General features: G+C 33.2%; 1 protein-coding gene across 1 annotated transcript; it reads left to right on the top strand.

Annotated features, from left to right (window-relative positions):
- The first annotated feature begins 7,459 nt into the window (after positions 1–7,459).
- On the top strand, positions 7,460–21,642 carry LOC105621793. The gene is made up of 17 exons (XM_012203245.1): positions 7,460–7,716; positions 8,049–9,880; positions 11,311–12,406; positions 12,888–12,908; positions 14,127–14,351; positions 14,745–14,928; positions 15,158–15,421; positions 15,988–16,346; positions 16,883–17,126; positions 17,482–17,535; positions 18,846–19,151; positions 19,222–19,608; positions 19,790–20,054; positions 20,164–20,370; positions 20,476–20,625; positions 21,025–21,131; positions 21,391–21,642. The coding sequence occupies exons 1-17, from the start codon at positions 7,460–7,462 to the stop codon at positions 21,640–21,642; spliced, it is 6,210 nt and encodes a 2,069-aa protein (XP_012058635.1).
- Positions 21,643–22,445: the final 803 nt, after the last annotated feature.

Here is a 22,445-nt window from a genome sequence, read left to right as displayed (position 1 = left end):
AATGAGCGCTCGCTGTATTGTGTGTATTCTTTTAAATCGTCCAACCAGATTTTAGATCTAGAAGAATACATCAATAGTAACCAAGCATTTACTCAACTGTTGAATCTATTGAACGCAGTCATTGAACAGTGTAATGGCAACCTTTTCGTATTAGCCTAGTTTGCACTAGTTTCCATCGAGGGTTTAATCCGGAATCAGAATGTAAGAACCAACTACAATCGTTTGTTTCGACTATAACAGGGGAATACTCGATTGTAGTTGGTTGGTTCCTCGGTGGAAACTAGGCCATTGACGCTCGATGCTTATTTCAGCATCAAAATAGATTAATATGAAAAGATTCATTCATTTTTAGCTGTGTTTTTTAATTTAGTTCTGTTCGACTTGTTCACACTTTTTTATACTTTTTACACTTAAAATAAAATAGATATATATTTTGCGCTGAAAAGAGAAAAAATGAAAATGTTGGCCCTATATTACTAAAGTAGTGCATTTCTCTTATCTTATCGACAACCTTCCTATAGACTATTTCACCGCCATCTTGCACCTAGTTGTTTGTAGTCCAAGGAAGTTTCCAGCAAGAGATACAAATCGACACAATCATTCCGTCTTTGTTTCTTATTGATTATTGAATAAGAACAGAATGACTCTTGTCCTCTGCTAGATAGCTCCCCAATAAGCGCTTAGTATTATTGGTACATAGTTATTCCTATGTCCATGATATTGGTACATAGTAAGATTAGGTCCAATATAATGCATTATTCTTTAGTAATATAGAGTAATATAGAGAGCTTTAATTGGCTCGTAATCAGAAAGCATTTTTATCTCTGAAATTCTATATTATGCGCAACGTAAAATATCGTATGTTAGCGCGCTATGTTAACGCGGGCCAAAAAATGTAAAAAGTGTAAGGATCAGTTTTACCAACGCCAATCAAGCTTAATCGTGATTAACTGTCAACCGCAATTGGTCGTCTATTCTACTAAACAGCAAACGCGATTGGTCAGTCAACAGCCGATTAAGCTAACTGGCGTTGGTGAAACTGGTCCTAAGCAAGTCGAACAAACCTATTATTCGATTAATCAATTGCATTGGCTGCTTTTTTTTCTTCTTCTTGTTCTTTTTCTTGTTCTGAATCATAGAACTTGTAGTAATGGAACCAGAATAACCTATTCAACACTGTGTTTGAAAACATTATCCGGATGCCTCTGTTAGACCCTGCGCACAAGAGGGAATAAGGAATTAGGAATAAAGAATAAATGATTTCAACTTATCAGAAACCGTGTAATCCGATTTCTAATAGATTAAGATATGCCTGCAGCATACGATGCTTATTTTCCTGCTAAATGCTAGCTGGATTAGAATCCTGCCACCGTGACAGCGATATTCGCATTCTAGCAGGAAAACAAGTATCATGTGCCGCCAATTTTAATATACGAATACGGCTTGTAAGGCCGACGGAGCAGAAATTTACAGCGGAATGGAATAACGCGACTAATCAGAACTCTGCTTTCTTTTCTGCGATTGTGATTGGTCGCGTTGTTCCGTTCCGCTGTAAATTTTCGCTCCATAGGACACTAGCCTAAAGGCTGTGTCCCAAATTTATTGGCAGGTCAATCATATATTTTCATGTGAAACTTTCCACATTTCATTTTTCATTTTTCACTCATCGAGATTTCACGTGAAACTTTTTATGTATAGCGATTACATATGCAATATTGCATGGACGACTGAGCAATATAACCTATAACAACAGAAAGAAAAATAATAATAAACGTGAAACAAAAAGAAATATTATTAAATTATTTAAAAACGCAAATTAGTGAGGAGTAGAATAGAAAAAACGACAAGATGGATTAAAATTAGTAAATTTAATGTATTTTATTATATAATGTATTATAGTAATTGCTAAGAAATAATTATTTGATAAAATATAACATTTTTAGTTATTTTTAAATCATTAATTGTATGTATGTATGTACCCAATATATATGTACGTAATAATAGTTTTTGTAATATATATTATTATAATAGTTACATATATATATAAAACCTCTCTTCCATCAATGCGATATTATTTCTTCAATTATTAATGGCATTTGCCTTGAGATAAATTGTCGGAGAATAAGACATGTTAGTTCTGAAGTACATTTATCAATTCCCTAGATTTCCGCCTTCCGCCACGGTCCTTGGCTAAAAAGTTCACAAGAACAATTTCACATTTTCATAGTTGGGAAAGTTACATAATCCCTTGAAATCATAGATGATCATAGAGTTCACGTAAAACTTTTCACTTTTCACGTTTCCGCCCTAGGGGAAAAGTTACATGATTGACCTCCCCCGAAAAAAACTACAGTTTACATCATATGCTATAGATTTTCAGTACTGGCAGTCAATTTTAAAATACAGCCGAAAATAACGATACAAAGTGATGAAAATCCCTAAACAGTGTTGCCAAATTTAGATTTTTCCTTTAAATTTGATGTTTTTTTTTACTGGAAGATTTTTTAAGGTTACAAAAAATTTATGAAAATTTCCAAGTAACTTTTGGGCAGGAAAGTAGAAAAAAAGTCGAAATTATATTTAAAATATTGAGAAAACCACAATATAAGAAATAACTTTCGAACAGACTTGGCATCATTGTCCCTAGGCTTTCGATAGCCATCTTCATTCGCCGATTCGCCAGCTCGCGTACGGTTGTCGATTTATTACAGGTCGGGCAGTGTCCGTCGGCCGGGGCCGGGGCAGTTTGCCCAAGTTCGCGATATGGGACGATGCTGTGTCGTAAAACTGTGACGGTAATTATTAGGTGTCGCATCGTCGGGATCGACGACGCGCCAGCAAGCCGCTACGGACATGGCGGATGTGAGCGTATATTAACGTCACCCTCTACTCCTCCCGTCATCCTGCACTCTTGTCTCGTCGTGCTGTGAGAACGCGACGCGAGAAGCAAGAACAACTGTTAAGCAAACTGCCGAGGGCGCCGCACTCCGCAGAGCGGAGTCGTTCCAAGTTCCAAGTTCCAAGTGGTGCGACTCACCCATTCAAGAAAGATGCTTGCTTCGCTTGCGCGCACATGGTGACATCGTCTTCCGGGTCAGTTCGAAAGTTAATTCCGCGGCGGAGGTACGGCCACCGGCGACGAGGAGGCTTCCATGCTTCCTGGATCGTCGATGATCGACGACGTCCCCCCGTGAAGGCCCCGTGAATTCCGGCGAGCTCGGCAGAGCGGGGCGCCTCCATGGGGTTCTCATGGGGTGTAATGGCGATCGAGACATCGGGAGGATGTTTTGTTTCTGGGTTCGGCGAGTTCCGAATGTTACGCTACGTTTAGTTCGCTGCTATTATTGTTCTGCTGCATCAATTAAACCGATATCTCGATCTCAAGCTTGGCGTGAAATTTATTAATTGGATAGTTCATAAGTAGCAATGTCCGGTGGTGGATTAGGAAACCTGCTCCGTTTTACCTTTACACTCCGGAATTATTGTTAAATTTAAAAATGATGATTTTTTAATTCGTCTTACTTGCGTTCAATTATATGGTGATATTATTAATATTGTAATCAGTGTTTTATTGAAATTTCAGTAACAGTTTGTGATTGTCTCACTGATTGAACCCATCAGTGATCTGACTCCAATTTGCAATTTTCACTTCCCGATGCAGTGACACAGACTTTATACATTGCTATAAATGATCTCAAATGACTTTTTAAAAGACTTGTTACTGATAAATTAAACTTTAAAGTGGGTTTTTTTCCTGCACTATTTGATACTATTTGATCAGAAAAATTATATTATTTATAAAGTTGCCGAATTAATTATGTAGGGATTGTATTTTCCTAATTTATGAAAATGCTTGTTTTGTTATATTAGGAGCATTATATTAATTTTAAATGAATGATAAAATCATATGAGATAATTTACAAGCATTATCTAAAGCCTGTGCCACTATATCGAAGATTTAGATTTTGATTAGATGATGTTTCACATTTAATTTTATTACACATTTATTTTTAATTTGTTTTATTCTAGTTAACTGAACTCTAATCTTCAATCTCTAATACAGTGACACAGGCTTTAAGTACTGCTTATAAATTATCTCAAATAACTTTGAAATGTTAATAATAAGTTAAATTTTACGAGTTTTTTGCTCCACTATTTAACATCCACTAGAAAAACTATATTGTTTATAAAGCTGCTTAATTATATAGGGATTATATTTTACTAATATTTACTAATATTTATTTTATTATAGCAATCATGTTTTAAATGATAAAATTATATGAGATTATTTATAAGTAAAGCTTAAAGTTCGTGTCACAGTTTATTAAAAAGTTAGGATTGAAAATTGAAAAGTAGAATTCATTCAGAAAATAATTTTTAATATTTAATTTTAATTTGTGTTTCATTCTGAAATCTCCAATTTGCAATCTTCAATCTTCAATGCACAATGTGACATGTATTTAATATATATTAATAAGTGTGGAAAAATATTATGAATTCATGAGATTCTTAAATTTGAAGATTATATTTAATTGATTTATTTCATTTTTACTGATTATAAGTTATGATTTGTCATTTATTTTACTGATGACAAATTAATTAGTAATCTCTGTATAGCAAAATATGAAAGTATTGTGTTTGATATGTATTCTCTGTGATTGTGAAAGAATATAGCAAAGTTATGGAACTCTTAATTACGTTAACTATATCAATTTATTATATTTTTGCAATATTAATTTATACTGAAATAAAGTGCTTTAAAAATGAATTTTTAATATCTAATGGTGATCCAGACATTTTATGTAATAATAATAATATTGAATCACATTGTATTTGTGAGATTAAATTAAGATCGATATTTTGAATTAAATATTGCATCGATGGATATACAATACACACATATATATATATATATATATATATATATATACATTTAATAATTTCATTACATCTTAATTTATTAATGTGTGTTTTGTTATTACTGATATTTTAAATCAATCTTATATGATAAAATTATATAAGATAATATTATATGCAATAGCTACTGGGGAAAATAAGTTGAGATGAGATTTTTGAATTTGGAGATTGCATTTTAATTAATTTTACTAATATACATTTATTTTTTCATTGATTAATTAATTACGGTAATTAATTCTCTATAGCCTAATATAAATATATATGTTTGATTTTCTGTTATCTACAATTTTGACAGAATTTTGTAATATTATTGATGTAATGGATTCTTCATTATGTTCAATTAATTTTATCAACTTTATTACATTTTTATCGAATTAGGTATTAATTGAATGAAAATTAAAATAAAGCAGTTTACTGATATTAAAATTCACATACACAAACGATAGCAATGTATAGTAAAATGAATTGTATTATTTTATAAGATTATTTAAAATTAAGTTTGGATACGAAGTATTGGACATGTGGAGAGACACATATGCGGTAAACTATAATATTTAACATAACTTTTTTACACACATGATGAACTGTAACATTTAACACAAACGTTTTTTCTACTAATATTCTAATGTTGAAGAATAAATAAGGAAAAAATAAGAATTAAATTTTTCAAGATAAACAATTCATAGCTGATACAGAGAGTTTATATCTAATATAGGTTTGTTTATTTATAGCAAATCTGAAGTGTGTAGATATGTCCTAAAATACACTTAGATAGCAAACATTGTGAATGATTCCTCATATCAAACACAATTCAGTATAATACAAACATACATGATTATATCTATAGTCATGCAAACAATTACATGAACATGTGAGTGATGCAAAATTGCAGCTCTTTTAGCATCTATCTACCATAGGGACAGCATTCAAGTATTGATTGCAGTAACATGGTGTGCTATGGGAGGAGGGTTGAAACTCAGGCATGGCAGACCCACCTTTATTATGATTATACCTCATACTTGTCATTCAGCTTTTGTTTTTATTAATATTTTTCAGATACATACAGATATAACAATTATACATAAAAATATATTTAAAAAAATGTAATTATAAAACAAAAATGTCACAAAGTTTGTTACAAAAGGTTTAAGTGTTTTAAGATAAATTTGCAAATTATAATAGCATAAACATTATTATTTACTTTAATTAATTATATTTGTAACGATTACGAAATAATTTTTAAATTTATGTTATTATTAATATTTGCAAAAATTATAATTTTTTACATACATTACAATTTTTTTATTATATGAAACTAATTTTTATTATTGCTGCATGAAATATTATTTTGCATTGCTCTGTTTTTGTAATTTTTATTTTGGTGCTTTTGAAGAATATATCTTTGTATGTTTGTATACTTATATTTTAATATTCTTTCTTGTAGAATATTTTTAAATATATATTATATATTACAAAAATTGTAAAATTAAGAGAAAATATATGGTTATATATATTAGTTCTTTAAGAAAAAGAAGTAAATATTCAAATTCTGTAAAGGTCAGAAAATCCAATTGACTGTACTAATGTGTAATAGCTATAGACAACAATAGAAAATGTATGTTCTTTGATATACTACGAAAGCGTGAATTCTAGACAGATTTAACTTACAGAATATGAATATGAATATGAAAAATACGTAAAATTTTATTTTAAGATAATTCTTCTTTTTGTCACTTGCGTATTACAACTTAATATATTTATATTTAATTTATTACAGTTCAATTTAATTTATAAATTTATGCACGTATCGAAGTATAATATCTAAAATAGATAGAAATAAGTAATGCAAAACAGGATCTTGTATTAATTGATTAAGATTAATTTATTAAATTTAATTAAATGCGACATTTTATTACAAAATATCAAATTGCTGTATATACTTACAGAGATATCTTAATTTTTTATCTTCAAAATAATTACTGATTAAATTTAATATAAATTTTAATGATTTTTTTTACAGATTACTGCAATGAATGATTAAATGCATGAATGACAATGGGCTGAAATACTTAAAATGATTAGCGTTTATATATAAATATTACTACTTACTGTCAGCCATAGGTAAAGTAATCTATTAAGTATTATTAAAAAAGTTTGTTGAAACATAAATTTTTTTTTAAAGTTGCAAATATTAAAATATAATTTTTTCATTATTATATATTTATATATTATTATTACACACACGCGCGCACATGTGTGTGTGTGTGTGTGTGTGTGTGTGTGTGTGTGTGTGCGTGTGTGTGTGTGTGTGTATGTGTGTGTGTGTGTGTGTGTGTGTGTGTGTATGTACAATTAATAATATATTAATATATTTCTTATATATTTCTGATGTTATTGCATATGTATATATCTCTATGTTATTACTTTCAAAAATTTATCAATGATTTTTATTACTAAAAAATAATCTGCGTTATAAAATTGTTTTAGATTACGAATTCAAAATATTCTAAATATATTTTCTTATGTAAAGCTTGTGCCAGACATGGCGGCGATTGAAGAGAAAAAGCGAGTGGGTGGCTCCAAGGTGTCAGCCATCGCGAACATCTTCCAATCCAAACCACAATTGGACAATCTAAGAACGAACAATATTCTCTCGGATGGATTTAAGGAGCCAGCTGTTCCACTGAAAGAATCTCCGACGCAAGTAACAGTGGTCAGAACTGAGAGCCATGTGGCACGTTTCAACAATGCGCGAGCTCTTTTCGAGAAACTTGGCGAGGAAAACAAATCGAACAAACCGTAAGCATACAATTGGAATATTACAGAAATTTATATTATTTCTCTTAAAATTATATTTCTATCTCTAGTTTTATTCATTAATTATTAACTTTTTCAATTATATTTTTTCAATTATATTTTGTATAAATTTATCTTTATTTTGATTTATTAATTTATTATGTTAATTAATTTATTTTTTTATTACTTTATTATAGATATTATTATAGATATTATTATTATTATATTATCAATTTTTCTTAACAAAATTTGGATCTGAATAGAATCTGAATAGAATAAATAATTCTTAGAATATATAACTTTAACATTAATTTACATTCTTGTTTAATCTACAGGGTGGAACGGGTTACAAAACCGAACAACTTGCATGGTCTTCGGTCTCGTTCCAGTTCTGCGAATTCAGGTTCCGGGTGCACATCGCCCGCGAGATCACCTCGTCCTCACTCACCCTCTCCTCCAGGCAGCCGCGAACACCTCAGCACGTGGAGCGCCAGTGTACCGACTTTGAACGCGGAGCGACACTTTGAGAATGGTCACTGTGCGCCGGAGCGATGTCCTGGCGCGGGGGTGGGTAAGGTCGAGCGCACAGGCAAAGAGAATGATCGTCCGGAGCGACCAGAAAAACCGGAACGCCGACCGAATTCAAAGGAGCTCATCGAGAAGCAACGGAATTGGACTAGTCACTTCTCCAAGACTAGACCAAATCGTTACAATTCCGATCCGAATCGTTCGCTAGTCCAAACTTCTCTGAACTCCCAGAATGCTCAGAGTCAGGCGCAGCAGTCGTCCGTTGATGCGTGTCAGAATTCGACGAGCGCGGCAGCCAGCGACTCTGCCAGCCCAGCTACTAGATCAGCGAGCTTTTGCTCAGCACGTTCACCCCCACCACCGCCTCCGCCTGTCAGGAACTCATCTGCAGCCAATAGAAGAGAACGACCAGCGAGTATTGCCTCCGGCAGCTCGTCTGAACTACTAGAAAGTCCGGAATATGCAACGGTGGAGAGGTTTGACGACATTTCGCCAACGATTCCGGAATATGCTGTTGTGCAGAAGAAGAAATCTCAGAATAATCCGAAAGAGAGTAAGACTGGTGCCGACAAGATTCAGGACACTCCGTTGCCGGAGTATGCCGTTGTACAGAAAAATAATTCGAAAGCAGCTTTGAAATCAGTGGAGAATTCCAAGGAGGCTTCCAAGACACAGAATTTGAAGTGCGCAGCAATCACAGAGGCAGTTACGGGAAACAAAATCGTGACTTCGAGGTCGACAGAGGCTGCCAAGGATGTTTCTAAATCCACTGTACAGATCTTGACAAACTCCGTGACTACAGAACTAATTCCAGGAAACAAAGTAGAGTTAAAATCAATGGAGGACACTAAGGAGACTTCTAAGGTCACCACGCAGACTGTAAAAGGCCCACCAATAGAAGTAGCTCCAGTTAACAAAGATGCAGTTTTGAGGCCAACAGAAAATTCGAAAGAGCCCTTGAAAAATTCTTCATCTACAGAAGAAGCGCCAGCATTCAAAGCTATAGTGTCTAAACCAACAGAGTCTTCAAAAGAGGAGGTCGTGGAGGCTATGGAGGAATCGAAAGAAGTCACAAAAGACTCAGTAATTCCAGAATCCAAAACTGCCATCATAAATGATAATAGCGATTTTCCTGAACAGACAAAAGCATCGCCTGTACTAAATTATGAGGTTTCTAGTTCAACTCGAAGTGTCTCGATGGACAATATTCTCACGAGGAGGGAGAGCGATCTGTTAGAGGCGCCGGAATACTTTAATTGTCCCCCGAGTCCAATTCACTCGCCAGCGAAAACTTCCGAGTGGAGGAACGAATGGCTAGCGAAAAATGACGAGATTCTGAAGAGGACTGTCGACTTGAGAGATCTGAAAACCTCGTCGAAGGAAGCTCTGGAAACTGAGCTGCGTAACGAAGTGATCAGGCCGGATTCAAGACCCGATTGGGCCAGACCGAATGCGAAAAGAAAAGAAACTATAGTAGATGATAAGAGGACCGAGCTGATGCGATCACCGGAATCGGAACTAGGTCTGCCTTCCGCAGGCACCGACAGTGCTTCGTCTAGCATGAGTTCACCTAGTTCACCCTCCAAAGACAGCAAGGAGGAAAAAGCGGAGAAGGAAATGTCGGAGAAACATCAGACAGGTAAACTCTGAAATTTGTAGAAAGTCTTATGAAATCAAAGAACTTTATTATAAATAGGAAAAATGCATCGAAATGAATCAATGATCAGGATTAATAAAAGTTGTCGATGTTGCATAATTTTGTTTCTTTTAATTAATAATAATTTGAATAATATTAAAATAATGTTTAAATATTTTTTAAAAATTATTTAAAAACATATATATGTATATATATATATATATATATATATATTAATTTTAATTATCGATTTTAATATATATTTAAATATATTGAGTGTCTTTATGATAAATGATTAACTTAAAAAATCAATCTTTACATTTTTGAGAAACGTCGGTGAGGCCAGGTGACTCTTGCTGTCGTGGGTTGGGATGGCAGTATGCCAAAATGCCAAAAAGTAAAAGCATCAGACGCAGCTCCCTGCTTTACTCCTTTTCTCCTTCCCTTTGCTTTGCCACCTCCTCTTTTACCAATGTGCCATGATATTATTTATAGAAATCACCGTGTGGCTTGTCCAGCGGCCAAACGCTCGTGCCTTGTCGTTTACTTTGCAAAAGTGTCTCTGGGGCTCTCGAATTTTGGGATTTGAAAATTGTCAATGTTGTGTTTGAAATCAGTTCTGATCACTATAGTGACCTCTTTGAAGACAGAATGAATCATAATGCTTTTTATAAATGCGAAAACAGCAAGTTTGTGAAACGCTTTGCTGATGTATATAAATATTGATATAACATACATTTCCAAAAATGGAAAATATAAAAATATTAATTTGTTAATAAATATACATACAGGAAGTTTGAATATATTAATAAATTAGTGAGGAAAACATGCACATGTTTACAAGTAGAATTTTTTAGATCGAAATATTCTTTTATATTAAATTAATAAATTAATAAAAAATTGAAGTTAAATTGAAGAATTAAAACGAAAAATGAGTGATTTATCGCGATATAAAAATAAGTTAAATTAAGGAATTAAATGCAAAGAATGTCAATAAAATTTTGCATAATTATCTAAACGTACAATAAAAATCTGCAATCTAAATATTATTCGTTACTTAAATATAAGCATAAATAAGATAATAAACTTTGAAAAAAAAATTAAATAACATTAAATAATCAATAATTCCCTACTAAGTGTTACAGTTTAATTAATTAAGTTGATTTAAAGGAAATATATATTCTGCATCGAATGTGTGATCTTCTTATAACAAAATACACAAGACTAGTGTTTATATATGAAACGCTGTATTATTTTTTGTATCAATATTTTTATACTTGGAGCGCCACGTACTTCAGAAAGACATAAAATTATGTGCCTGCGATTACTTTGCATCGATTGTGGAGGTACTTCAGCGTCTATGTTAATCTGATAAGCTATTTTAACTTACTGCGCAGTACTTTTAATATCATAAATTTATTTTTCAAATTCAGGTCGCAACAGCTATGACTTGGAAGCGGAGGATCAGGAGAAGCCGGCTACGTATCAGAGCTGCGTCTCAGGCACGGAGAGCCTCTCCGAGAAGGATCAGTTCAAATTTAACGAGACGGACACGACCACGGTCATTCGACGTTCTCATGTGCGACTTGATCTTCAAGCTGCAGGTCTGGGTCCACGTCCACCCTCTGTCATCAGTTCTGATCAGGAGTATCCGCCGCTAGAACATAAGGAGATTCCTGTGCCCTCTCCGTATGCCAAGAAGTTACAGCAGAATGAAGAAATTGTTTCACAGAGTAATACCGAATGCAAAACTCAATCGAAATCAAACACGGAGACCAAGAACAGCGGTAATAATGAAACATGTACAGAAGCAATGAAAATTAATACTACATCTACGGAAGATTTGTTGGAAGCAAAAATGAAAGCGAATAACGATGGAATATGTCAGAAGACCGTCTCAAATGCGAAAAATGATCAAATCAAAATCAGCGTAAAGGAGAAGATTGCGAAGAATAGAGAAGAGGTCTCTGGCAAGCGTTCCAGCTTTGTCGAGTCTGAAAGCAAAGATAGTGTTGACAAGGCAACGATTCGTAGTCAGGAAATGAATAGTTTTGGGCTCATCACGAAGGAAAGTAAAGACGAGGAGAAATATATGACAGAAGTGGCCAAGTCCGAGATCAGCAGCAGAAAAGAGTGTATAGCAGCGGTGAACAGTGTCTTGAGTAGAAGGCTGGAGAAGGAGATGGACCAGCCTCAGACGACATGGGAGCAAGAGAAACAGAAGGCTGAACTAGCGAAACTCCGGTTATCAGAGAGCAACAATCAGAGCTCTCAGGTGTCACTTAATACACTTTCACAAAGACATTCCAGCAAAAAGTCCAACGAGCAATTGTCGGAAAGTAGCCAGTTCGAAGATAGTGACTCCAGTGATACGAAGACTGTTACAAATGTCGAATGTGTGGCAAAGGAAGTACAGGACAATTCTGTCGGAATTGCAGAGGCAGCTTCGAAAAACAGTGTTAATCATATCACTCCTGTGACACCAGATACTATGACTCCAGACGAGGCGGAAAATCTTCTGAGCTCTCGGTAAATATATAGCGATTAAAAGAGAGAATTTTGGAGTCAATTAGAGAGATTAGATAGCATTTGATACATAGAAACTATAATTTTAGAAAAAGAGAAAAAAGAAGAATCATATATATTTTAAATATTTAATTAAATATTTAATTTTGTTGATATTGAGAATTAATAATTAATATTAATAAATAGAATTAATAATTAATATAATTAATAATTAATATCAATAAAAAGATGATAATTTTGGGATGATGCTGTTTCTAGAAGATCTTTTAACACATAACCTTCGCATTTTTAATACAGCAAATTTTTTATAGTGTAATAGTACAATGAATTTCTTTTGCTGCAATCTGGCAACTTAGTATATGGCAACTTTTTATTTGAGGCTTAGTATTAATAATTTTGTTTTTTTTTCTTTTTTTTTCTTTTTGATTCTAATACGTTCGTGTTTATTTGAATGCAAATCTGCTGATTGTCATGGTCCATGCAGCATCTTGGAAAAAAAGATTAGGTGAGTACATTTGCAATTCTGTAATTCAATAACGGAAGCAGATATGTTATTTTACAATGATTGAGAAATATTATGTTGACATTTTAGTGAATAATTAATTCAGTAGAACTCTAAACTTATCTTGCAAAAACTTTTTTTTTAAAAAAGAAGCTTTTATTAGAAAATTAATAGTAAATAAAAATTTTTATTATTAAAATATCATTTTTTTTCTGATTGATTGTATTTATAATAAGTGTATCAAAGAAAAAAATATATATTGATTGTATCCGTTTCATTATTCTATGAAAAAGAATAATACATAGAAAAGAAAAGAATTTTTTATAAAGATATTATATAAAATTTATATATTTTTAATCGTTATTCAGTTACTATTCTTTTAGTGAGAAGATTAAAATCAAAAAACATTTTTCTTTGCGAAGAAAAGTTTTGTTGAATTATATGATCATTTCTATTATGAAAACGTTTTTAAGTTTAATATCCAACAATATATACATGTCTGATAATTATTCTGACGTGAACATAGAGCGAACTAAACTGAGACGGAAAGTCCTCTACCTACTTTATTTTGCAATTTTCGCAATAATTAACAAGATATTAATTGCGAAATATTGCCGAAAATTGGTCTTCAATAATTTTTTATTCAAATACTATCAACTTTACAGAAAAACTGCAAGAGATGAAAATTGTTTATTTTCTTTTCGTAGAATTCTATGAATTTTTTCGGAATTTTTTATCAACTTTTTAGTACTGCATTTTCTTATTTTTATCACCATGAGAAAATACGGTATTAAAAAATTCTGAAAAAATTGTAAAAAAAACTCTAAGAGCTCTATGAGAAGAAAATAAATCATTTTTGTCTCTTTTTCTGTAAAGTTGATAGTATTTGAAAAAATTGTCAATTTTTCTGTAAAGTTGATAGTATTTGAGTAAAAAATTGAAGATCAATTTTCGATAATTTTTAGCAATTAATATCTTGTTAACTATTGTGAAAATTGCAGAATGGTAAAGGACTTTCTGTCTCAGTTTAGTCCGCTCTATATATCGAAAAACTTTGTTAGAACGATTATCAGACATCCTGTATAAGAAATATCGAGGAATGTCTCATGAATGAATGGACATAACTGCTTTTTATTTATTTAACTGCAGAATTGATTCGCTATCAGCGATTTCGTAATTCGTGCGTAAAACAGAGTGAATGATTCGTGAAACGTAAATTAGACAAGGTTCGGCGTTGCTATCGGACGAAGAAGCGCAGGAGATAGCGAGGCTGCTGTCTCCCACTGGTGCCAATGACGCAATAATAGGTGATGGGATTTCTAATGACAAGGATAAGGAAGGACAGGACAAAGATAGGGACGACCAGGACAACACGCCCGACTGGCTGTCCGATGTCCTGTCTGCTCCTGATTCCAGTCTTATCAATAGTGCTACTCATGATTATAGGTGAACGAGCTTATTTTTTATATCTTTTTGGTTGCGCATCTTTCTTTATGTCTTTTTACAATTTTATTTTTCTTCTCTATTTTTTCTTTAACAATTTTAAGTAAAATTTTCGATTTTAATATTATTTGTTTTTGGCGGATTTTTGAATTTTTAAATTGTAATATTTTTTGTTCTTTTGGATTTTTGGAAGATGAAAATTTTTTGATCTCCTTCAGAATTTAAAAAGTATTGTCTTCCTTGAATTTTTATGATTTGAGATAAAGATACTCAAGTTCTTATCAATTCTTGGGCAACTGGATTTAAGGTCTTTCGACTTTTGGAATTATTCTGAAATTTTGAGAATTACACACTCTTAGCTTCTCTGTCGATTTATTAACTCTCTATTTATTTCAGTTTGTCTCATAGATCTCGCAGTGATTTGACGATAGATTCGTTGACGGAAAGCCAGATAGGATCGGTCACTGGAAGTGAGAGCGGATTGCTCGGCTCCGTCAGCAGCTTAAACGACACTCATGAAACTAACGATGACACTGAAACCGAGCAACAGGACGACTATATTCCAACTCCAGGAAAAATTGTAATTATCACATTAAAATACTAGCTTCTTTTTGCTCAGCTCAATTAAATCAGAAAATGATAAAAAACTTGTGATAAAAAAACAGAAAACAGAATTAGAGAACAGAAAAATATAGATTTATCAAAATAAAAAAATGTGTATAATTCATAACAATTTTTTAATAGTTTAATAATTTTTATTTTTTTGCCACTTTGATTTTGCGACATTACTCTGCTATTTAATTAATTAGGTACTCGTGGAGAATGGTGTGCATTATTTCGAAGACGGCCACTTTTGGATGGAAGTGGCGGGAATCCCAGAATCTGACGAAGACGATGAAGACTATCCGTCCACCGTGCCCATCAAGAAGACCTCCAAAGTGTCCTTCGACACCGGTCCTATGCGTGTTTATTCCACGCATTCTGTCAATGAATACGATCGCCGCAATGAGGATGTCGACCCCGTAGCGGCCAGTGCAGAATACGAATTGGAAAAACGCGTCGAAAAAATGGAGGTAATTCTGATTTGCACTCCTTTTTTTAATATCCTATAAAATAAAAATAATATTAGCCTCACATTGGAAATTTTGGCAAGTAATATCGCTAATTTCTTACAATTTCTTCTTACGATTTTATCTTTGAATACTTTATTTCGTTGTGTTTCTAATTTATCTTTATTCACAAATATAATATTATTTTGATGATTGCTTCAAGGAGAGACATTTTGAGATGTTAAGGTTTTCTTCAATTTTTTATTTTAAATAAAAATTCTATTTCTTCTTAAAAAAAATCCTGATACTAATCTTCAGCCTCATCTTATACTTGTATATATTTTCACATTATTGTCTTCATCAAAATTTTACCAACACTGTGTGAATTTTTTTTATATCTGAAGATGACTCAATTTAGACGCCGAAATATAATTTTAATTACAATTTACAGAGCATAATATATATTTTATATCTTAGATTATTATATTGAATTTTATATTTGATTCTTACATGCCCTTTAAGTTCAATTGTTTTTGTACATTAAGAATCTTTTATCCTTGTTTAATTTAAAATCTTTTCAAAAAACTTAGGTATTTCCTGTCGAGCTGATGAAGGGTCCGGAAGGCCTGGGCCTCAGTATAATTGGAATGGGTGTGGGTGCGGACGCTGGTCTTGAGAAATTGGGCATTTTTGTGAAAACCATCACGGAGAAAGGTGCGGCCGCGCGCGAGGGTCGAATCCAGGTGAATGATCAGATCGTCGAAGTTGACGGCAAGAGTTTGGTCGGTGTTACGCAGGCTTACGCCGCTAGTGTACTGAGGAACACTTCCGGTCTTGTGCGATTTGTCATTGGCAGGGAAAGAGACCCCAAGAATTCGGAAGTGGCGATGCTAATTAGGCAGAGTCTCCAGGCAGACAAAGAAAGGGAGTTAGCGAACGCTGCCAATAGGTAAAATAGCGCATTCACGTAACTTGATTTTTAAATAATATTCAAAGATCAAATATATTATCATAATATTATAATTTATAATTATTTGTTTTTATAATGAAATTTTATTGTAATGTGAAATCAATCTGGCAAATAGTAAAATTTATTTTCTAAAAATTAGATATTTTATTTGATAAAAGATCCGTTTTCTTATAACAATTATTTAACTATCAATAAATGATATATTTTTATGTTGAATTTAGTAATATTATGAAATTATGTATTTTGTTTTTTTTTTTCAACTCGGTTTGAAGACTCCGTCTTCTTTTAATTTAAATACTTGTCTCATCTGCGTTCCCAATGATGATTTATCCTTGCTCGCAAAAATTCCGTGACGATACTTTGTGGCCACTCCAATGAGAGCCTGAGGCATCTTGGAGTGCTGAGGGAACCATGTTTTCTGTAATCAATGTTTCTGTAATGTTAACAAATTTTAACGTTATGATAATCAAACCATTAACTTTGAAAAACGTTAAAAAAAGAAATACATTCTCCAGGAAACTTAACTTCTCCGATGCGTCTCCTGATGGCCAACGAGGAAGCGAGGACATCTCCGTCGGCAGCGGGATGAGCGGGATCCCTGGTTCGCCGGCAATGTCCTCCTGTTCAGAGGGAGAACCAGCACATAGCCCTATTGAGAACTACCTGTCGCCTTCTAGTCGCAGCCGATCTCCTATACTTGGCTCGTCGCACAACACTACACAGAGCGATGTAGACAGTTTGAGATTGCTCTTGCAAGAGGTATTTTGCGTATTTATATTTTGCGCTTTACAACTCGAATGTGTATCCCTTTTTCATTCGTTTAAGAATTTTATTCATTCAGATGTTTATATATATATGTGTGATGTTAGTTAGTCCTTTTTTTTTTTTTTTGTTAAATAATTATTAGATAATGCATTGTTCAATGACGTTTCCGTGATACGTAGCGCATATACTATATCTGTACATACTTTCGTGTGTATGTGTGTAAACTATGAGTGCAAGTATCACATATGTAAGTTCACCGCAATCGCACAGTGTGTATATTGATTTCATTTTCTTTGTTTTTGTTTTTTTTTTTTGCTTATACGCTATGCGTGTCGTTGGTTGCTTGCAGAGTCAGTATAAACTCTCATTAGCGGACGAGGAAGTGGAAAAACTCAAGGCAAAGGTAACGTAACAGTTACGACAGTTACTTAATAATATTAACTAATCGACCATAATCGAATTAGATTTATTTAAATAATTATAACTGCTAGATTTAATAGAAAATTTATTAATATTAATGCAGAAAGTGTAAACAAATCTATTTTACAGGTTAAAAAACATGTTTTTATACTTATAGCATGCTTCTGTTAATCTTTCAAATTTTTCACGCTTTTCTCTTTGCCTACATTGTAACATCAAAATGCATGTAATAAACAAATGTATATTTTTATAGCTTACAGCTTATATGTATATTAATGTATATAAGTAATAAGAATTTCGTATTCTCTATTCATTTTTTATGTTATTATTTTATGCAAAAAATAAATATTTTATGTACAACAATTATGTATAATATATATCAAATATTTTTATATATCTTATATCTTTTTATAAAAAGATATAATCCTTTTGATAAAAAGATATTAGCTCGCAATTTCATTGAAGAAAATTCTAATAAATAAAAATCATAAACATTCTTTGCTTGCAATGATAATTTATTAAAAAATACTTAAAATATTTTTAAACAGTCTCCTTACACCTTGCAGATATTTATTATGTTATTGCTTTGTTATATTACTAAATTGATAATATTTTGAAACTGTCTTTTTCTTTCTTTCTTTTTTTTGGTAAATTGCATGCTTCCATTATCTTTACAGATAATTTCTCTTCCCCCAATCAACATTAAATAATCTTTAACTTTTAATTTTTGCGCCAAAACATAAATATTTGATTGATTATATTATTATATGATAAACAAACACAATATTCAAGAAATTACAGAATGTACACAATTACCGATATTGAATATCGGATATCCGATATAAAACGTAACATCGAATCCAATCGGATATCCGAGAAGGTAATTTCTTCGAGTCAGACATCCGACATTTTCCGGATATCCGACCAGATTCCGAGAGTGTCTTCTAAAAAAAAAACCTATAGAGAAACAAATTGTAATTTTGCAATAATATATAAGATATTAGCATCATGAGTATGCATATTTATTTGGAGAACATTTATATAAGAAAGAATCAACAATTTTATGATATCAATTTTCAATTGGATATCTTCCCGGATATCCCTAATTATTTAATGATAACTTTTAAAAGAAATATTGCATATTTTTACTGAAGTTTTTTTATTCAAAGTTGTATTTTCTATTAGATATATCTCAAGTTGATGCTTTGGAGACACTTTATCTGTAATGTTACGTCATATGTATTTTATAAGCTTACTTAATTAGTCATATTATAATCTCCATGTTTCGGACAGTTAGTAGAATTGGAAAATAGCGGAGCGGGTAGCGAAGAATATGCAGCCAAATTACGGGAATCGGGATTACGTCTTCATGAATCGGAAAGAGCATTGGGCACCGCCCGCCAGGATCTATTGACGGCTAGAGAGATGTTGTCACAGGCGACGGCGCAAAACGCAGCTCTGCAACAGAAGTATGCTAGGGCCAGAAGGGCCGCCAGAGTTCTGCGTGCGGACGTTACAGTCAGGGACGAGTACTATGAGCAATTGTTGCGGGAAAAGGATACGGAATACAACGCATTGGTGAAAAGTCTCAAGGATAGAGTACGTGTCGAAGCGTTTGACTGATGAATTGGTTTTAAAGAGAACAAATATTTTTAAAAGATTATTTTAGGTGATCACGTTAGAGGTGGAGCTGACGGAGACTCAGAGACGATTTGGTCTACCGGTACGGTTACCATACGACAATGCCACTACTAGGATAGTAACACCACAGTTTTCTCGCAAACAACTGCCACCGCCACCTTCATCGACCAGCTGCCAGCTTTCTGATACAGAGACTTCTGATCTTAGTAGCCCAGATGACGGTGACAAGACTGCTACTGTGGAGAGGAAACTGCCTCTACCGCTACCAGTAAAGGAAGAATTAGATCGTGCTGTCCCAGCCCATCGTCTGTTAGATAATTCTGCTGGCAAGAGCAAGGCGGAACTAGCCAGCAGAGGCGGCTTGGCAAATCGTCAGCTACCCAGGCGATCCGGAGGTCTTAGCAACAGTAGTTCTGTATGTCATCTCACATTAATTCAATTTAAGCCGTAATTGTAGCATACATTGCTTGTTCGGGGATTATGCTCCAAAATTAGAACACAAACTTTAGAATTAATGATAGAAATGAAAAATAAATTTAATATTTAAAAATTTATTTGTTTTTATGAAGTTGTACAATAAAAAATTCTTATTTTAGGATTACGGATTGGACGAGTCGGGTGACAATACGGACGATGATTCTTCCTCAAAATTAACTTCGCAAGACAGCAGCAGGTCACCCAATGACTTAACAGCGACTAAGCAGTCCAACTTGAGTTCCTATTCCAGCACTTCATCCATCAGTTCACTTAAGGGAAAATCGCACATGGATCCTATACATCCTACCGCGATTCGGCAGCATAGCACCATTAGTTCACAAGTCAGGGCGATGACTGAACAAAGTTGGCCCCAATCGCAGAAAAGTATGTCAACGTGTTAGTTTCAATACGTCGACTGTTATTATCCAAATTTTATTATACATGCGGTTATAATTCTCTTATTTTTTGATATATTAACAATTTTTTTCGGTAGCTTTAACTGGACCTCCTGCATCATTGGCAGAACAGTTGAAGCAAGTTCTGGCTGAACGGGAAAAGCGACTTGGCGGAAACGACTCCTCAAGGGAGAGCTCTGGAGATTTCAGTGATCTCAATAATCCTCATAATAATGATCCAACTATGGTTACACATCATCTCGTGGAGGAGATACGGCAAGCTGTCAACGAGGCTAATCAAAGAGGTAAATAATAATTAAATGAAATTGAAAGTGGACAGTTCGAATTTTAAAAATTTTAAATTTTAAAAACAATAATTTCGTTGTAAATTAAACTTATTATGTTTTTAGTGAAAAAGGTATCGATTCCTCCGTCGAATTTAATCGGTAGTGCAAGTGCCCCCTGGCATCATCCAGGAAGTTCTCCATCAAGTTTGTCCTCCGGCGGTTCTGTGAGTCCTCCCGGCGTTGATCCTAGTTCTTTAAAAGGTAACATTACAGGTACTTCATAAGTTGTATATTGATGTTTATGTGTCAGCACTAACGCTTCAATCACTCGATCAGGAATTATAATTAAAAATTCAAATTGAAATTAAGAATTTTCGAAATGATGTCCATCAATTTCTTTTTAATTAGCTTCTGCGCAGTTAATAGCACTTTATTTAAGGACAATTTTGCTTTACTCGCTTAAATTTGCTTAAATGCATAATTTTTCTTCATTCTTTTTTGATGAAAATATTTATAGTTAGACATTTAACGAAATAATTATTAATAAAATGTAAAATATGCTAACATCTACAGTACAGATAATGATTAATTTCTGATAGAGTGATGACTAATAGCGTGACAAGACTCTTCACCTTATACTTACTTTCCATCATGCATGCATTATCAATATAGATTCGAGCACAGTTTGGTTGCCCGCTCACCTAAGCGACTTTGGTTTAGGTGACAAGAAGTCCCACTTCTGGCAGAATGCGCCAGTTGCAGATTGGTCCAAGGAGCAAGTGAGTATTCAATCAATTGATCTAGGAAGAGTAAATTTGCAATTAAGGAAATCATTTTTTCCGCAAATCTTTTTAAATAAGTATATTTATTTTTAAAAAATAAATATTTGTGTATTAGAAAACTTATATTTTAAGAGCTAAATGTTATATTACTTTCAGTAGTTATTTAATAAAATAACTAAAAAGAAAAGCGAACAAATTTTTTTCCTTTGTTTTTAATATCTTTCATTTTTCTCTAAAAGCAAGAATATTTTTCCAGGTGTGCCAATGGCTGACCGGAATCGGTTTAGAGCATTATTCGCCTCAATTTTTGGATAATGGGATCAACGGAAGTAATTTGCTACGCTTGGAATCGAGGGAGCTGAAAGCCTTAGGGGTTTATGGCGAGGCTAAGGCCCATTTGAAGCGCAAACTGAAAGAGTTAAGGGCGCAGGCCGATCGCGAACGCAAAGAGCGTAAGGAAATCGAGCGAATGCGACGGAAAGCGGAAAAAGCTGCGCGGAAAAAGTAATTCGCGAATAAATTAGGCGCGTTCGGTATCAATTAGACACCCGGTAGGTTAAATATGGATTTTTTGGGCGCGAAGTGTACAGGGTATCTCGAAAGAGGTAGGGAGGAATTAATACATTGGACTTTATTGAGAGATCAAGAATATTTATCTAAAAAATTAGAAAACAAATTTTCCAAGGAAGATTGAGAAGAAGTTTGCCAAAGAAATATAGGTGAAATTGGAAATGACGCCGTCCATTTCATACAGGGTGTCACCTAGAAAATTAAAAATCATTTTAAAAAATGGGAATACCATATATTCATTAAACAATGAAAAATTTTATATAAACATCTTCTGAATTGTGCTTTTATTAATACTCATCTTCTCGGATTTCTTTTCTTTTACTATCCTTTAGATTCTTTAGAGTGTATTTAATTGGTTCTGGGCGCGCGCGCGCGCGCGCGCGCACACACACACACACACACACACACACACACACACAAACACACACACACACACACACATATACAATTAAAATAATTAAAATTATTTAAGTATGAAATAATTTATATTTCTTCACATTTGATATTATATAATTATTTCAAATCATTCTTAATATTACTAGCGTGAAATAATAGTATTAAAGCCGTATATAGTATTAATTGAAAGAAAATGATTTATGCGTATTAATTATGATTACGCGAAATAATACGATTAATTAACAAATCTTCAACATAAAACTCTTAATATTACTTATCTCTAGAAATTAATCATAATTGGGAGAATTATTATTGTTTTAAGAATTTATTGCTAACTTTTGATGA

The sequence above is a fragment of the Atta cephalotes genome (assembly GCF_000143395.1).
Source record: "Atta cephalotes unplaced genomic scaffold scaffold00037, whole genome shotgun sequence".
Lineage (NCBI taxonomy): Eukaryota > Metazoa > Arthropoda > Insecta > Hymenoptera > Formicidae > Atta > Atta cephalotes.
This window is presented reverse-complemented; position numbering and strand designations above follow the sequence as displayed.